This window comes from Cimex lectularius, unplaced genomic scaffold, assembly GCF_000648675.2.
Source record: "Cimex lectularius strain Harlan isolate CLEC.00 unplaced genomic scaffold, Clec_2.1 scaffold84, whole genome shotgun sequence".
NCBI lineage: Eukaryota > Metazoa > Arthropoda > Insecta > Hemiptera > Cimicidae > Cimex > Cimex lectularius.
In genome coordinates this window covers 704,787-725,209 of record NW_019392631.1, presented here as the reverse complement: position 1 = coordinate 725,209, position 20,423 = coordinate 704,787, and the positions used below count along the sequence as shown (strand labels likewise).

At 35.5% G+C, this 20,423-nt stretch overlaps 1 protein-coding gene across 1 annotated transcript in view; it reads right to left on the bottom strand.

Moving 5' to 3' along the window:
- Positions 1-798: 798 nt before the first annotated feature.
- LOC106662898 (protein tipE) overlaps positions 799-20,423 on the bottom strand; it is a 48,320-nt gene continuing 28,695 nt past the window's right edge. Inside the window, exon 2 of the mRNA XM_014387339.2 lies at positions 799-3,606. Within this exon, the coding sequence (XP_014242825.1) occupies positions 3,540-3,606 (67 nt within the window). The 3' untranslated portion in view covers positions 799-3,539. The remainder of the gene's footprint in view (positions 3,607-20,423) is intronic.

Genomic DNA, 20,423 nt, shown 5'->3' with positions numbered 1-20,423 from the left:
AATTACTTCTCTAGATTTATTTAAAATATCGTTCATCGAATCGGTATTTCCCAAGGTTGTCACATTTTTTCTACTATTCGGCTATCTGGAGCTACACATTTCATCTCATAATGAACAACATTGATTTCTTTTTCTTAACATTGCATGTAACTCACATACGTAATTTAATATATTTTGTCCACGGTTTAGACAATTCAAATACATACTATGTTTTATTACAAAATAGAATATTTCTTAAAATATTCCCTTAATTTTTCTTCTTTATAACTTTTTCTATAAATGTATTTTGTCCAATTTAAGTGCGCTATTTATTCTATAAACATATAATATTGTCATGTGCACAGTACATTCATCTAAAAATATTTCGTACACTTGTCAAATCCAAAATAAAAACCATATACATACCGCATAACTTTTAACGAATGTACCATGTTTTTTATACTATCAAGTACTGTAATAATATATATTTCATATTTATATACAATTCCTAGTATAAAATATATAATATGCATTATCATATCAATATATATATGAAATTGTTAAGCCAATAAGCACATTTAAGCCTATCTTCTTTCATATTTGTATAAAATAATCATTTAAAGTAGGTAATAATTTTAAAAAAAGGTAAAAATGAGATGATTGAAAATATAATTTGTAAAACCTCCAAAGCTATCGGTTTTTTCCCGAGGTCAAGAATTTTTCTTTGTTTGAAAGGAGGAAAACGCTGATTTGGTAAGGCTGCTTTTACTTATCTCCAAGCTAGGACTGCAAAAACGCTGTCTGAACCTGTCTCGATTCTTTCATTGGTCCCTGCCGTTTTATCTCGAAAATTTGCGTACGTCCCTTTTTTTTGCATTTCTTTCTCTTTTCAGTTTATATAAAATAGGTTTGATATGAAATTTTCAATCGTCGCCTACGCAATTCCTCGAAATCTGATTCAATTACAGTTTTGCCAAGATAAAAAATAAAGTTTAAAAATATAGGGGGGCCGCTGCGGTTCACAAGGCGACTGAAGGATCCCGGTTTCGAATCCCACCGGCCCTGAATTCAAACCCAACGCACTTACAAATGGCTTTTTTTTCATAAACATCGGAACCCGGGGATATGACCTCTGATGTTTCAATTTTCGGATGAAAGCTTTATTCAGAATACTATTTTACAAGTTTGATTTTTTTTTGTATATGATTAACTCTTTTTAAAATATAGAAAATTGGTTAAATATTTCTCGAAATAACACTTCTGATATAATTTTAATTACTAGTAATGATTGATTGGTACCATTCTGAATAAAATGTTCTACTTAGTACAAAACCATTTCAGAAGGGCAAAATTACATAACCGCAATTGACATAATGCTAGCTTTGGAGGATTAAATGTTCAAACGACAACATATCTCTCTAACCCACGCATTAATAATTTAACAGGAAGTTCTTTCTTGGAAGGCCGTCCGGGTTAAAACTCTTCTTTCGACTTGAGTAAATTACAGGGAAACATTTCCAGTTTTTCTAGAACAAACTGAAATCGAAGGCCGTTATGAAATTAATATTTGTGTGTTTCGAAGCAGTTACTATTTAAAAAGTGTGACAGTTTTAGAGTGTTCATTTATCGCCTTGTACCAAATTTTATCATATTCTGTTTTATATAACGTTGTAATTTCTTCTTTTTTTCTTCAAGTTTTCGTATTTATTGTCTCACTGGTGTAAAAGTCACTGCATGCACTCTAAATAAGGATTTCACTATATGTAAATCGGCCTGAAAATAGTTGTACTTGTGTGTGTGTGTGTTTATGTTTATGTATGTGTGTGAGTTCGTGTTGTATTTGAATAGTAGAAAATGCACATCTGACTTGAAATTTATTGAGCAATGTTTTGTACTTACAAACATATCCCGATATATATTGAACATCCTTATATTACTAGCCATACATTACAACACGGACACTTTAATTGATATAAAACAAATTATTTTTACGAATAATGGGCAGTGATATAATATTTTGAATGTTTGTTATTTATGATTGTTGTTTTTTTGTTGTTGTTTTTTAGGTTTTGTGACCAATAACATATTTGCCAGTAGCTTTAGTTAATGATTGAGTTTAATCTGACGTACTAGTTCTCAGAAATAATAATTAAATCAACCTAGGTTAATTACGATTGTTTAGCATATGATAAACCATTTGTTTCAAATTTTCTTGTTTTTTGCGACTGTATGAAGTTTGTTCTTGAGCTTTAAAAATAAATTTTCCAGTGTTTTCGAGTATGAATGAAAATTTCCTCTCACTTTTAAATTATTTGTTTGAATTTAAAAAAATTGTTTTTTTGATATGTATTGAGGGGAGGATTAATAAAAACGTGCACGTTTATGCGACTATGAAACAGAAAATCCTGCATACAATCGTCATGGCAAATCTCGACGGCTTGGGAAATCTCTTACATCAAATCGTTCAGTGGAAATGAAATTTTAAAAAACAAATAGGTGAAATTACAAAATTAGAGCATTTTTGTTTTAAAATGTTACAATCACCATATACATACAACCATACACAAGTGTATGTACAATAAATAGATTTTATCGTCACATATGACGTACCGCCAAGTCCTCGCAAAAATAGAGGAAGAGAGAATCCACATCACGAGCTATTGCTAATAAATAAGCAATTAACCCTTAGTTGCTTATCGGTATAAAATTTCCCAATCGATAGAAAAATTATTCAATATTTTATAAAACTATTCTTTTTTCATTGGTAAACGTTTTATGTTTAAAATAGCTTTTACATGATGATATTGAGTGTATAGCGATCAGTGCTATATTCGGCCAAACGTCTTATTTAAAAGTCACTATATAAAGATAGTAATCAGCCTTTACAAGCATTTATTACTTTGTGGAGTGCTATGGCTGATAATGAAGTGTGCTTTACGCACGGTCGTTAAACTGAGAAGAAAATACGTGCTGGAAGCTGGCCAAACCGGTCCAACTTCTCAATTGGCAAGCAACAAATTAACACAAAGTTCCACAAGTGGTATTGTTGGTGTATAATACTAATATAACAATATAAGACTGTTAATAACAAAATCGAATTCGACGTCGAAACAGCTTATAAACTAAAATTCGCTCTTTTGTCAAATAACAAATTATTCGGTGAAAGTGGAAGTATTAAAATGTCGATTTATTCTATTTATACAATATATATAATTTTTTGAGTCCTGAATTCTCAAAACGGTGAAATGCAATCAATTCCTTGTATTCTTTGTTTTTTGAAGTATCGTTTTCTTTCAAAAGCGTTTTGAAAACAATTGACCAAATCCTTTTCAAAACTGTTCAGTCATTTTAAATTTAACAAACGATGCTATTGCAATATTGCTTGCCTCCTTCTTGTTACTTTTGTTATAAAAAATATTTCGATTGAAAATATCTCGTTTTATTTATGCTGGCCGTTTCCGCAATCGATTCTTCGTTCACCGGCAACACATTCTGCGACGCTAGAGATCGCTAGACTGTGACGTTACCATCAGATGGCTGTCAACAGTCTCTTCCCTGTGTCAGAGCGGCCTATTGACGTCTGCCTGCGACTGCATCCTCTCCACCCGAGTGCTGATGGAACAATCGCTGAAACCGAGAATACATACTAATTAATTACAACAGTACAAGTTTATAAGTCGATACATTTACAGCCCAGTCGACGAGTCTTTGTGCAAAACGGAACTCAAAAAGGAGTGCGGGTTGGGGAAGGCCTACAATCTCCATAGTCCTGGACCCTCACCCATTTCCTTGCGGTACGGTGTTCTGTTATTACCGTTGTTGAATGTAAGTGCACAGAGTGACCAAATGCATCGAGACTCGTCGACCGGAAAATAAAGAACTTAAGAACTAATGTGAAATAAGCTGTAGAAGGACATGGCCAACGATGAGAAGATGGGCAATCTCAACACGACACACAAGAATGACACATCTACACGGAAAATAAACCCTTTGAGCTCTGAAGATGACCTCAGTAAAGATCGAAACTTAAATTCACTAATTTCGTGGTCCGCTTGACCAATTAAATCATTACAATTAATTAAGGTTTTTAGTTGAGATGAAAAAAAGTTAATGGCACGAGAGGGATTCGAACCCACGACCTTCGGCTAGATACGCCGCTGCTCTACCACCTGAGCTATCGTGACCTCGATCCACTCGGACATCAACTTTTATCTCAACTAAAAACCTTAATTAATTGTAATGATTTAATTGGTCAAGCGGACCACGAAATTAGTGAATTTAATGAATTAAAATGAAGTACACTTCACTAAAGCTCTCCGTCGCCATTTCAATTGTCGTCGAGAATCCAAACCGATTACACGACATTTGAAAAATGGCAAAAGGAGGGAAAACTCATAAGGTGGGGTTGAGATAGGAAGTTGATGTCCGAGTGGATCGAGGTCACGATAGCTCAGGTGGTAGAGCAGCGGCGTATCTAGCCGAAGGTCGTGGGTTCGAATCCCTCTCGTGCCATTAACTTTTTTTCATCTCAAATAAAAACCTTAATTGATTGTAAAGATCGAAACGTTGGCATGATAAAGAAAATGTTTTTTTCTAAAACCTACGTCACACCAGACCGCACCACACCATCTCCAAATAATCTCATTCGTAGTATTGTTAAGTCCACGATATGCTATGCTTTTCTAATAATGAATTTTTTGGAATAAAATAATAATGCTTTATCATTTCAACAATTTACAGTAACAACAGATATTATTGATAACCTCGGCCGAGGAATATCGAGTACTCTGGGATGAGTGTGACGTCGAGAGAACAAAAGTAACTTATTAGCGAGAATGGAGTGGATTCAACCCTGCTCCGAGGAATATCGAGTACTCTGGGGGAGTGAATGCAGAAATCTATGTTTATATCGGGTATGTATATACACTTATGTATGTATATTCCGTAATTGACAGCCGCAAGTACGAACGAATAGCTAGCATTTTAGGTTATCGACGTTGTATAAATATTAAAGCAAATAGTCGATCAAATGGCTGCAAAAACCAGAAAAAGAAGAAAAACATGCAAAAGTCGGCGATGACTTCAGCTGTTTGCCGGCCCATAAATCTCCCACTTTATATTAGTATGGTAATGACCGTCTATAAAGAAACACAATTAATTGCAAACAGTTAAAAACAAAATTTAATAAAGTTAGCACAGATAAACTTTTAATACGTATTAGTAAAACTGTTGATAAAGCAAATGAAACCTGAGATTTATTACACGTCATACAAAACATTTCAATGGTCTAGATATATTTAAAATTTTATATATTTCCACCGTAAAACAATATTAGATTACTGTTCACCTCTTTAAAATCCATTTCAATCCATTCATATCAATCAGAACCAGTTCAGATCCATTACAGAATAGCCGGAGAGTATAGATACACCTTACAGTTTATCCATTATGTTTGGTGGTCTGATTGACCAAATTGCTTCTTTTAATTAATTACTCTTAATGAAAGGCTTTGGTTGAAATGAAAAAGCTAGTGTCACGAGAGGTATCCGAACCCACGACCTTTGGCTCAATACGCTGCTACTCTAACCACTTTGGATCCCGCTCGTTTTTTCATTTCAACCAAATTTTTTAACTCAACTAATATCTTACATAAAGATTAATTAATTGAAAGATTTTATTTGGTCAATCGGACCACGAAATCTAATGAATTAGTAATACAATTAAAATAGTTTTATTTCGTAAATATCAAATATCCTTATTGTCAAATTTTCTTGATTAAACTTAGATTTCTGACCCTCACGATTTCTGAATAATTTCTTGATTAAGTTTAGACGTAAATACAATGTTATTTCGACTGGGCGATTAGCAAAATTTAAGTTAAGATATACTAAAATCTGGGTGATACGTTACGCACCGCCAATAGACCTAGTCCTTAAAGAAAGGGTAGTCATCCACCAAAAAAAGAAAAATGAGGCTATAGGAGATTGATATAGGAGCAAGCCAAGGAGAAGTAGACTGGTTCCGAAGCACAACGGGGTAGGAGGCAAAAGAGTACTTGGGAAAAATGACAAGGGCATCATGGCAAGAAATATGGACAAAAAGCAATAAAGGTCGGCTAACATCCAAATTTTTCCCAAGCGTTGAAAAAAGACAAAAAGCAAAATGGCTACACTCCGACTACTGGACCACCCAAATGCTATCACGACATGGAAACTTCGCAAGCTATCTTCATAAATATAAGAAAAGAGAAAGCCCTTTATGCTCCGTTTGCAGCACTGAAGAAGACGCCGAACATAAACTCTTCAGCTGTATCAAATTCATAGCAGAAAGAGAACGTTTGCGAAAGACAATCACCTCAGCAGAATGGCCGCCTAATCTCGACTCTAATTGAGTCGGTGATATCAAAACTTTTGGAGCACTAAAAGACTTTGCCTCAAATACGCTTAAATGAACAAGTCCCTATTTATTCTAATTCTTTAAATTCACTAATTTCGTGGTCCGCTTGACCAATTAAATCGTTACAATTAATTAAGGTTTTTAGTTGAGATAAAAAAAAGTTAATGGCACGAGCGGGATTCGAACCCACGATCTTCGGCTAGATACGCCGCTGCTCTACCACTTGAGCTATCGTGACCTCGATCCACTCGGACATCAACTTCCTATCTCAACTCAAAACTCATAAAGTGGGGTTGAGATAGGAAGTTGATGTCCGATTGGATCGAGGTCACGATAGCTCAAGTGGTAGAGCAGCGGCGTATCTAGCCGAAGATCGTGGGTTCGAATCCCGCTCGAGCCATTAACTTTTTTCATCTCAACTAAAAACCTTAATTAATTGTAATGATTTATTCTAATTATTAACTCCTAAATATTGTTATTATTGTTAGAGTTTTATTACCGTTATTTATTTATTTATTGCATAATTAAACATAGGTTTAGGTTTAGGGTTCCGGGCTGTTTTCCTCTTCTTAATAAGAAAATTTTAGATAATATAGATAGAAAATAAAACCAAGGAAAAGTAAATGTGTAAGGGAAAACCAGCAAGGGAAGACCTTTTGTTTTAGGTTCTAAAATGAAAATATGGTCCCTTCAAAAACCGACCAACGGTCCCGCCTGAAGGAAAGATCGTTGGGAGGTATTTTTATCCTATTTATTTGAAATCCCTTAGATATACAAATTCGATTAAGCTAAAGCGTTTGACCGCCGGTATGGGGTCTTCCTCAGGTACGGCGGGGTGGTGGAAAGGGTTTAAAAAAAAAAAATAAATGAACGTTACGCTGTAACATTTTTTCTTCAGATGAATAAAATGCAAGGCATGAAGCACATTGTATCTGCCTACAGTCCTGACAACTTGAAACGTTAGCTTGTTCTTGTAATTGTATTATAACTATTATATCTACAAGGGATTCCCAGCGAAAAAAATTCAATAATCTTGTATTAACCGATGAAATGGTAAATAAAGGCAACGGTTGCGCAGAGAAAGTCATAACCCATGAAGAGAAAAAATTGTCCTAGAACACGCAATGACTTTTACCTTTGAGAAGAGCACCACCCTGGGGTGTGTTCCGGTATACAATTACTTTTCAGTACTCAATGATTTTCTTTTTCATTTTTCCGAACGAAACAAAGACAAATTTATTAAATTACAAGTTAATTTTTAATTTTTTTTCTCCAGGGTTTGCAACAGCATAGGTCATACGGTTACTAACGCATTCATTTTAGATTTACTAAACGATCAAGACTAGCATTTTTGTTAAATTAATTTGTGAGGTTGGATGTAATTGTTTCTGTTTATGTGCCAATACATAATTTGAGTCTTTCTCGACTTTTCAAGTATCGTAATTGCTTACTTTCGTACAATAAAAACTATTAGTCTTCAATACTCTCAAATAATCAAAACTTGTATTTCACTAGAATGAAATATTCTATTGTTGTTTATTTTTAAAAAATGAATTGTCTTACGAACAAAATGGTTGATGAATTTTGGCGTTTCAAATTTGTTCATAGAAATAAAACCATGAAGTAAAGCCTGATAATCGGATGGACACAGTTTGACTTATAGTAGGACTTCAGTGGGATTTAAGATTATGAAATAAGTGTTTCTGAGTGACCTGTTGTTTCATAATTAGTTGAAGTCGTGAGGAGCGTCCAAGAATGAGGTAGTTTAGAAAAACACCTTTTTCATTTTTTTGCCGACGTTTCGACCTTGATTCGGGTCATCTTCAGGGTATAAAGTGTGGTGCCATTCTTGTGGCGCCATATTGGTTTTGTGTGAAAGTGTTGTGAGTTCACAAGAATAGCACCACACATTATGTCCTGAAGATGACCCGAATAGAGTTCGAAACTCGGCAAAAATATGAAAACGGTGTTTTTCTAAACTACCTCATCACTGCTTCTCACGACTTCAACAAATCATTATGAAATAAGTAAGATGCGATTTGCTAGCAGGGTGGTTAAAAATGTCTCTAATTTCTTGGAAACGATGTGCGTGACTTTCCCGAGTAAATCACACACCCCGAAAATCAAATTCTGCCTTGGTATCGAATGCGGAAGGTGACGCGGCCCCTTTGCGGATTTTCTCCGCGATGCGTCAATTCCTCTAAGACGTTATTATAATCACCCTCTGCTTCCTTTTAAATAATAATAATTGTTTTCATTTCGTACTTTTATTAATGAATGGTTTTATAGGTCTAAATGACAAAACCGATTTGTTTCTGTTGACGACAAGCGGCTAAGGCATGAACCGGATTTAAAAAACAATATAGTATTTTGTTTAAACTTACTATCAAAAAACGGCCTGCTATTAAAAAAAAAACTTTCCAAAAATTATATACTCAAAAACATAAAAAAAGCCGGGCGGATATTTGTTGTTTATTTCTAACTGTATGTATTTGTATCGTTATATTAATTACGACATACTTATTAACAGTTTTAATAAAAATTATTTATTTCTAATAGTTTGAAAGAAAATCGACCAAAACTCTGGCAAATCGTTTAGTGATAGAATGATGAGCTAACAATTTATTGAGATACTTTCTCTTATGATCCGTGGGGTGATAACCCTAAAGTTTGATAACCATCATCTTAGTCTGCCTATCATCGCTGAGCTTCGTTGTTTCAAACGCGTTTCGGCACTTCGCCATCTTAAGTGTGTGGATGATTTTTGTGGAATGAAGTTTTATTTACGAGGTCGAGGTTGGTGTGGAGGTTTGAGTGTCATTTTTCGGTGTGTTTAGGAGTGGGAGATTTTATTTGTGTTTTATTTACCTCTAATAAAGTGGAAAGTTTATGGGTGGACAAACAGCTGAGGTCATCGCTGACCCTCCTTGTTTTTTTCTCTCTTCATTCACGCGTATTTTGTTTTAAACTGCAGCTATTTGAGCGTCTCGATGTGGTTACTGACTCTCTGCTTTTAAATACTAAATAAAATAAATGTTGATATCCTAAAACGCAAGCCTCTCGTTGTATCTCAGGTTGTCAAATACAGAATAAAAACAAAACATGCAATACATATATACATCACCATAAATGGTGTCTGGTCACATTCACTTCCCCAGAGTACTCGATATTCCTCGAGCGGGGTTATAAGCAACCCATTCCGTTCACGCTAATAAATTACTTTTATTCTAATAACTTGATAGAGACATAGAAGTCTGGTCACGTTCAATCCCCCAGAGTACTCAGTAGCTCGACCGTTATTCTAACCTTGCTTAACGGGCACCTACGCGGTCCCTTTCCAGTTGGAAGGTGCCCGTACGTTATTCTTGTATGACCTATGCGTAGTTTGTCATTATGGCCTTTTCCTTTTTCGAACGTGACTTGTCCTCCGTGGACCCGGGCCCGACGTCTTTCTTAACATCCACAGTTTAGCAAGCCCCAGCGGTTTTTCCATTCTCTTTTTACTGTATTTGAAATTAATAGTTTTAGATCCTCTGGGCGTATAAGTTGAGAAGCGTTGGACCTTCCGGCGGGTTCTTTGACCGCCCTGTCTGCTTGTTCGTCCCGGCTATCCTTACGTGGCCTGGAACCCATGCCAACACGACCTTCTTCCCAACTGCATCGATCCCTTTTAGTCGTTCTTTTATCTTATTTATTAGCTCTTCTGAGGTTCTGGACCGCACTGAGTGAATCGGTACATAACAAAAAAGAGCTGTGGTTTTATTGTTGATCGTGCTCAGCGCGAGGGATATGGCTTTTAGTTCCGACGTGTACACGCAATACCGTGAGAGTAGATAACGTCATCGTCGACGTAGAGCGAGATCATCATCGGGGGTTCGATACCGTCGACGAAACGGTTAACCGCAACCGCAAAGAGGGTGACCGACAGTACCGATCCTTGCGGGATCCCATTTTCTTGCTCTCTCTCTCCTTTCGGATAACATACTTCCTTGCCTATTTCCCTCTAATCCTTTAAAACGGGCCAAATACTGTTGTAACATAATCAATGGAGGATTTTCTAGGAGTTAATTAAAAATACTATGAGTGGCCAGTTTTCTTGCCTCTCAATGCAGTTGGTCTTTTCTTTTTAATTTGTATAATATTGGTTTTATAATGGTATAAATGATGTTTGAAGTAGTGATTACTCAAGAAAACCGAAAAGCACAGTTCAAATGCACAGTTTATTAAGCAAAGTCTTTATAAGTCTACGCTTCAGAATCAACTGACGCAGTACTCAGTAGGTGCGTCGCAAAACAAAAATCCCCATCCTTATAACTGTGTCTCCCTCTAGCTTCTCTTATCTCACTATATCCCAATACAGACGTTATCATGTTTGCAAGTTATTGTTAGTTTGTATGCTTCTGGGTTTTTGTGTTGAGTGTTTGTGTTTATACATATCTCTAAATTTTTGAGTATATCCATTTTCGTCCTTTTTCATGCTTGTTTATATTGTCGAGGGTACGTGATTTCTTATAAGTGTGTCGATTTTCATCATCGTATTTAAACGATTTTTTATGTTCTTTGTATCTGTCTTTTATTTTTCGTTCGTTTTTTTTTTCAAGTTGGTGACATCCGAAGTTACGATAGCTCAAGTGGTAGAGCAGCGGCGTATTTAGTCGAAGGTCGTGGGTTCGAATCTCGCTCGTAAAACTGGCTTTATTATTTCAACCAATACGTTACATAAAGATTAATTAATTGAAAGAAGTTATTTGGTAAATCGGACCACGAAATATAATGGATTTTGAAAAGACAACCTTCTCTTACGCACCTTCAAATATTGTGTTCTACAGGCTTTATAATGATTTAAATTCCCTTAATTGTTCAATAAATGAACACACTAATTAAAACTTTCTTAAATACCCACTCTGGCAGATCACTAGACACTGAGGTAGGAGGAAAAAATCTTCTACACCTAATTCTCCTGTAAGTAAACAAATACTGTATGTACTTAGTGTATCTAAAGAAAAAAGTAAACAAAGTTTATGCTGTAATCCTTGAGAATTGAGAGAGTTCAAATGACGAACGACAAATAGTAATTAAAAGAATTATAAAAAAATGTAAAATGTTTAAACACGTATATTTCTTGTATCTGATTTGCTATTTGTATGCCACATGAAATAGAAATTTCTTGTCATTACATTTATTAACGAGATGATACAGTTGAACCAAATTTACAAAATTGATGTCCTAGAAATTTGCATCCGACTGTTGACTGTGAAGAATATTTTAAAACCGTTTTGTAACTTAAAATAAGTGGCTGGAAAATTTTTCCGAGCTTCTGGGAAAACCGTTCAAACTCAGACCGAAGATAAAAAAAAGAATATGGGAGAGCGTGGGTCTTCTAATATTAAAAGAAATGGGATTTATCTTGGAAAACTCTTGGCTTCTCTGTAATGCTTCTTCAATTTCTTATATAACTAATATAACTATTTTTTATATAAAATTATATAATAATAATAATTTTTGTAACAGAAACATTATAAAATGATTTATGACTTTTTTATTTCCGTACGACATACTCAAACTGTCTGAGGGCTAGTTTTAAAGGTGAAAACCATTATTTATGTAGACCTCTCGACAGTCGTCCGTTTCAATTTTAAACAAACATACAATGAATATTGAAGCGGTTGGGGGAAAACAAAGCAATTTAAAGAAAAATATTTGTATAAATAGTAGTAATGAAGGCACATATTTAATTCATGTTGGAAGAGTATAAGAATTTCACTCCCCTTCACGCCTCAGCCATTATGCTAAACCATCATGACTGGCAGTTCTTGCAAAACTAATGACTTGTGCGCCGTGAAATAAGTGGGCCTATCATTCTAAAGTTGGGAGAAAACGGTGTGGGTGTTTTTATCCTTTGTTAAAACAGATTTGAGGTCTAAAATAATTTTATTTTTCCAAATACCTTTTTTTTCATCTTGCGCTAAAGAAAACAGTGTATATGTTATATAAATTTTTATAATAATTATTTGGAGATCGTGAGATGCGGTCTGGTGTGACGTAAGTTTAGAAAAACATTCTCTTTATAGTGCCAACGTTTCGATCTTTATTTAGATCATCTTCAGGGCCTGGAATTTGTAAACATTGTTTAAATAATACAAAGACATTTCGATTCGTTCTGTAGAAAGTTTTCATTAAATTAGAAGAGTATTTAGAAAATAATTTATTGTAATTTAGTAGTATTGTTGGTTTTTCAGTACAATAAGTACTGAATATACATTGTCTTGAGGACAGGAAATAGAGAAAAATGACAGTAGCAAGCTTTCGATCGGAGTGTCCGAGTGGATCGAAGTCACGATAGTTCGGTGGTAGAGAAGCGGCGTATTTAACCGAAGATCGTGGGTTCGAATCCCGCTCGTGACGTTGACTTTTTTATCTCAACTTAAAACCTTAATTGAAAGATATTAATTGGTCAAGAGGACCACGAAAACTAGTAAATTTATTTTATAATATTATTGTAAAATTAATGGTCTAATAAGACCAGTTTCGATAAATAAATTTAATATTTTAAAAAAATTCAAATACAGTGAGAGAAGGAGGGAGAGAGATGAGATTTGGAGCAGGCCGTCGTCGAGGAAACGCGTCGTTTCGTTCGCCCCTCCTCGGTTTCTCATTCACAAAGCATCGATTGGTTCTTTGCCCCCTGGTTGAGCGTCTACCCGCCGGAGAGCGACCTACTTCTCGCACCTAGCTCGTTTCATCAACACTTGACATTCTCAATCGACTTTAATTGAATATGATTTCGACTCTCTTCAAACAACCCCCCCCCCCACACGACTGCTACTCGTGAGAAGTACCTCTCAACCTCACTTTTCACCATTACAGTACATATCCGGCGAACTTCAAAACCCATTCTGATCGTTCAATACAGTTAACACAACAATCTTTACACTATTAAATATTAATTAGTTACACAACTAATTATCTATACAAAAAGAAGTCTCTTTCCACGTCGTTTTTAAGTAACTAAACAATTAATGAACCGTCTGTGGATTCACCGAAAGTTTTAATATAAAACAAAGTTACGATTACAATAATAATACAATTAAATCTCATTTTTTTTATTAACAGATCTTTTATTTATTAATCTTTATTTAATGTATAATATACAATATACATAAATACTTTTACATTTTTAAAATTAAAGACAGGCTGGTTATTTTAACCATCAAGAGGAGTCTACAAATTAATTGAAAAGAAAGTATGCATCTATTTTGTTTCAAACATTAAACATGCACTTATTCAACATTAATGTACTACTAACTTAAAATATGGCGATGTTAAACGCATTCATTTAGGCTCCAAAGACAATCAAATTGAATACGAACTAAACAATTCGGGCATACAACTATAATTAACAAAATCAGACACCCATCGTTTGAAGTGATACATCCTATAAAGTCTCAACGGACTATAAAGGAGACGAAGAACACAGGAGAGCATATACAATGATATGGGATATAGATGGCTCCAAAAAAAGAAGGAACCGGATCGGGAATTTTCTGTACAAGTCCAAAACATGAGCAATCAAACCTATTAGGGAAATACAACTTCGGTCTTTCAAACAGAAACACATGCCATCAACGCTTGTGCCCTGGAAAATCTTAAAAGAGGTTACACTGCAAAAAAATCCTCATAAGATCTGATAGCCAAGCAGCTATTAAAGCATTGGCATATAAAAGAATCACATCAAAATTAGTTAGCGAATGCATACAAAATCTCCAAAACCTGAAGAAACACATCAACCTGATGATATCTTGGATGCCAGGGCATAGAGAAATTTTGGAAGCAGACAGACTGGCCAAAGGAGAATCTGCAAGATTATACACATGCCCCGAACCTATATTTGGGATAACAAAAACAAATATAGAATCCTCCATTGCAGAATGGATCCTAACAAAACAAAAGGAGAAGTGTATAAACTCTGCGGCGCTAGACATAGAAAATTTATAATGGAACAACCCTCACCAAGATTGGCAAAATCATTGCTGCAATTGGAGAGGGCCAAACTCCGAGGAGTGGTAGGACACCGGTCATTGGCATCTGAGAAAACATCTACACAACATGAGCTTATACAACGATGATCCAATCTGCAGATTATGTAATGAGGAGGAGGAAACAGCCACCCATATCACCTTCCAATGCGAAGCAACAGCTCAATAGAGATTCAACCTAACTTACGGAAAAACTTAGGGAATGAAATTGTAGCAGCGACAGTCAATGACCTGATACTTCTAAGGAGAAGGATAGTCTATTGCACTGAACTAAGGAACTAGGAAGGTACAATAAGCCAGAAGGCTGCAGTGCCTGGGGAGCACAAACCTCGCTTCCTAGTATCTTTATTACCATCTAAAGGGAAGGGAGCACGAACTGCGGCATTGTACGCACCCCTGTTCTCGGTACTCTTCGGAGCCTGCTATCACTGTAGAGACAGAAACGCGAGTCATGAGTTAACTCAGCATTCCAATTGGTGTTCTCTTCTCTAGGCGCTCGCTGCTCCATATTCTCCTGAGTTGCTGGTGGCGAGCTATTGATGCCAGTTGTCCAAAGGGGCATGCGATATGATACCAACTGTTGATAAAGGCCTCAAAAAACATCTTCTACTTTATTTAGCATCTGGCTGGAGTACTATGGAAAGAGTTCCGTCTTGCAGCAATGACAATATTTCTGTCCTCCCTTAGCTTTGTAATGCGCTGAGATCCACTACCAGGCCTCCTATTGGCACTTCCAGTCTCAGGGCTAAAGCCAGGGAGACCACGCAGTGAGAAACGCCAACTTGCGATATCCACTTGCCGATGACCTCGATGACTCATTCCCACAATAATATTGAGAACTTATGGTTCAAGATGATGTCTTTCCACGGTTAAAGAGAATACAACATTCACTACACCTCTAAAAACATTCGATCGTCAACTTTTCTTCCTTATCCTTGAGTTTAGCATGTAAAGGGCTCATTTTATCTTATATCTGTAACAACAATTAATGTCGAGTATATATTTCTTTATCAAATACTTTAATTTGGGCGAAATCACTGGGACGTTCGTTATACTCCTGATCGTGAAAGAATTGTTTATATTTCTATCGGTTTTTTTTCACCTATTGTTACCTTGCTTGAATTAATATCTAGCAATCTCTTAACCAATGTCTTTGGGTAGTTATTTCGTAAAGTTCGGAATGGTCGCTCATTCATTTCAGAAGCATGTACTGCTTACTGCCAAAGCTCTATCAAAACATTAGCATGATTCAATTTTTGACCAAAAGAGTGAGAAGAGAAATAATTGAAATATCTGTCAGAGCTGATTTCTTTTGTATACCACATATGTAACAATGTGCATGCTGGACTTTTGACCACTTCCACGTATAGATGTATAAATAGGGAATAGAGCCACTAATTTCAACTTCATACGTGAATTTTATGTTCTCATGGTAATTAATAAAAAGGTCGAGATTATCGAAATTAGCGTTCGGAAAAATCAGAAACAAGTCATCAACAACTTACAATTGAGCTTAATGTGTGGGGATGGCACTCAAACACTTTGAGCCCTGAAGATGATCTCAATAAAGATCGAAACGTTGGATAAAGCAAATGTTTTTCTAAAACCTACGTCATACCAAACCGCTTTCCCGATTTCCAAATAATCATTGAGCTTAATATTATAAGTGACCTGATTTAAACCCTGTCCAATCACCACGAAATCTGCAAAATTGTGGGACAAAACGGCCCCAATCGCTACACCATCAAACCTGCATTTATATTTTGTTAAATTTAAAATGGCCATTTATACCTGAGAAAAAACAACTGAATTTGCTTTTCTTCTTCAAGATCCAGATTATTAGTTTTTGTACTATAGATTAGAATGAACTTCATTATCCAGTTAACACCATTCTTGATGATCATTTCCAACAATCTAGCTTTGACTTTTTTCGGAATTGCGTTTTAAAATTTTTGCAATTGTCAATATAATTGGCCAATTTTAATATTGTTCTTTCGCAATTTAATGTAAGCAGCTGAAGAGACCGCATTGCGCGTTTGTAGAATGACGTGATACTCGCAACGTGGGCCAGTATAACTCGTTCCGTTATTAACCTTGATAAAGATCTACTCCGACGGAAAATTCTTGACCCTTATAACTAACGAAAGCTTAATAACGCTATAAAACGGCCTTCTGTACCGTTGTAAAATTCATTTGTGACTCAATGGAGGAAATAAAAAAAGTTTATGACTTTTATTGGTATGCTTTTTTTGTGGAATTCGCCTTGACTATGCCTTAAATTAGTCCGCCAAGCGATGTGTTCCAACGTTTGTTTTTGGCGAATGTAATCATTTTCACATTCACAATCATCTGCATTTTGAGGACATATAATTTAGACCGTCGTGCTAGTAGAACTCTTGGCTATTCCAGACAATTTGTAAAATCTAATTTTTTTTGTATGTCAATATGTATAATTTAAGAAGGTAACAGCGAATTAGGATCTTAAGTGAAAGGCATATTAAAATCGTATTGGAGGGTTAAATTATAAACTGGATATGAAAAATTTAATAATGGCAAATATAAAAATCGATACAAGATGCAGTGGTGTGATGAAGAGCCATGTGGGAGGTAGAAGATTCTAAGCTGGATATTTTAGACTAGCGCCAAAATTTTGTGTTGTCCTGGGGCAATGTTGGGCAAGAAAATGTTAAATCGATATGGTTGGTAATAAATCGAACAAAAAATCAAGGTTTTAAGTAAAGCACTGAAATATAACATATTTATGAAGCAAATGTTTTAAATTCTTTGTTAATTTTTCAGTAAGTTGTAGTACATAAAAGATTCTATTTAGATGTTTTCAGCAGAAATTGAACGTTGAGTCTTTTATCAATATTAATTATTCACCTCATTTTCTGAAAATTAGAATTGCCATACAGATTATAGGTTGAGATCGTTGATTTTTTTTTTTTTTTTTTTTTTTTTGGCCTTTGCCAAGGGCTGTAAGGGCGGAGATGTCGTGCCTGAAGCTATTAACAGCAACCCTCTGCGCCACTTTTCAAGGCCGAAAACATCTTAAGCGAGATTTTAAAGTGGCTGATATTGGCCACAGAACAGAAAACAATCCCTTGCTTTTTAAATAGTTTTTATCGTAACTATATCTCATACAACTAAATTTCATTGTGATCTTCGTTTTCCAGCAATCTACGTTCTAGGTTAATGCTGATTCAAAGCGTAGTAAATCTTCAGAGAGAATTCTGAATTGTTTAAAATATGTCTTCGGAGAGCAGTAACTTCTGACTGGACTTCTTACCGTAGTAACTTTAATTAATATCACAAATATCCTTACTCTATGAGTGTGTTTTTTTACAAAACAATATTTTTCCGATAACTTAAGAGTTATCTACCATTTCGGTCTGCCTCGTTGATTTTTTTCTATCAACGTTTGTCAGGTAGGGGGATTTTTTTTAACGAGGGCAGTTGAACTGCGAGGTTATATGAACCCTCAGGGTGCCGGTGTTTTTGAAAAAAATGCCTATTTGTAAGTATGTCGGGTTCGAATGCAGGGCCGCTGGATTCGAACCCGTACCCTTCACCTTACAGAGTTGAGCGCCGTGTCAACGGCTAAACCTAAGGCACTTATTATCTGATTAAATGAGCGCAAAATTAATATACAACCTTTCGAACCTCCTTTTTACTATTTTTCAAATGTCGTGTAATCAGGATTCGATTTCGGCGACATATGAAGTAGCTATTGGTGTCCGAGTGGATCGAAGTCACGATAGCTCAAGTGGTAGAGCAGCGGCGTATTTAGCCGAAGGGCGTGGGTTCGAATCCCGCTCATTCCATTAACTTTTTCGTTCCAACCAAAACCTTACATAAAAAGATGCATTACTTGAAAGAGGTAATTTGGTCAATAGACCACTAAATATAATGGACTTAATAATAATATCGAACGGAATAAGGGAAGCTATTTTCCTGCCTTATTGCTCACAATTAGTTAAAAAACACGAAATAATTGTTTATCGGAAGACCTAAAAAACACTGGGTTGTTCAAACTGCGAGCTGAGAATTTCAGGAACTGGAATGTACACGGCTTTGCCAACTCGTAGAAGTTCAGAATTTCAAATTTTTTGTGTCGCGGCCGAAAGATTATATGGATTGTGGAACTTCTTAAGTTAAGGTTTCCTCATATACTCGCTATTTCTTTAGTAGATATATGTTTCTGAGTGATATCTGCATTGACTTGATTTAGCAATAATAAGTGTAGTCGTTTTTGCTCAACAAGCACGTTCAGATTCATTATTTACATCCCACATCTAACCTTCAATATGGCCCTATTTTTTTCCAGTATATTCATAGTTTTACAATTCGAGAATATTTTTTTGATTTTAGACATGTTTCGCAAATTGGGTTATTTCGGCACAACAGATTTCTCATAAGGTTTTCCAAGTGAACCCCTATGCTGTCTGTGCTTTACGGAGAGGATATGTACATTTCGAAAAAAGAAATAAATAAAGACTAGAGGGGAAAACTAAACGGTTCGATGTACCTTGCGCTCCTGGGAGAAATTTGACTGTAAAGACTAGAACCGATAAAGTGCTCGTCAAACCTCAGTAAAAACCTTTCCTATGCCACAGCCGTCAATAATTTGTGTTTATTGAGAGGGCTAATCGACGTGCAGAAACAAGTTTAGAACTTTTTTATTACAAACATGAGCTGTTATCAAGTTGAAATATTACTCGAACAACTCTCTGATCTAATACGTGGGATTTGCGGGCAAAGCAAACAACTAGTAGGGAAAAAAGTCAAAAGCGGAAAAAAAGATTAAACTTTAACCAAACTGATCAAACTACAGTCGTACTGCTGAGAGGTGCTGTATTTTGCGTCCAACTCATTCGGGTCACGAAATTACCACTAAAACAAAACAAAAAATTATTTTCCTCAGTATATCGTCTTTTTACACCCCGAAAATCAGACATTTAATCGATTAATTAAACATTTGAAGCGGCCCCTGATTAATCAAAATATTCGGATTTTTTGTGCCTTTTTATTGAATCAGTAAAGAATATTATATAGTGTGAAGCTTTGGACAGCCAACTTTACAATTATTCTTATTATATAATATAATAACACTGATAGTTTATTAGAGGGGGCCGCCGCCTGAACGGTTTAGGCGTTAACACGGTGTTCATCAGTCTAAGTTAAAAGTCCCGGGTTCGAAGCCAGCAGCCCTGCATTCGAAACCGGCATATTACAAGTTGCCTTTTTCAAAAACATTTCCCGAGCTTCATATAACCTCGTAGTTAAAGTTATTAAAAAAAGAAAAGAAGGTTTATTGTTTTAAAGAGAGTGAGAGGGCGAAAGAGAGAGAAAGTGAGAGACTGAGAGAGAGAGAGAGAGCGAATGTGTGTGTGAGACATAAAGGAGAAGTTCCAACATTGTACTTCTGTGAATAATTGTATGCCTACTTTTTGAACATTCTGTTTACCAGAAGGGAAAGTCCAATTAGTAAATTACGCTTTTCAACAACTTCTTTAAGAAATAAGTTTGAAAGTTTCTTTCTCTTTCTTTTTTTTTCTTCTTAAAAGAAAAACTAACGGAAGCTAACATTACAATTAATGGCGACCTCGGTCTTGTGCGAGGTGGACGGCAGTAAATGGCGTAGTAAAGTACCCTTAGAATACTGACTCCTGTAAACTAACATACCACTAATTTAAACAAAACGGTAAATACATTAACAATAAAATAATAGGTATCAAAAACGTTTAAAACCAAGGGGTGTAAATTCAACATATCGCATGCCCACAATAAAAGTGATGCAACGCAACAAAAGATAATTTTATGAAAGAAACAAATGTAAGTTTACTTTTTTGGCTTATTAACACGCCATTACAGTTGTTGGCAAAAACCTGTCATGATCCATCAATATTGCCTTTCGTTTGACCAAGACTTAAGTGAAAACAAAAAACTTTAAAAATCCAGCTGTACTACCCCTTTTTGAGTTGTGATACTTTTCTTGGATATTGGCTCTCA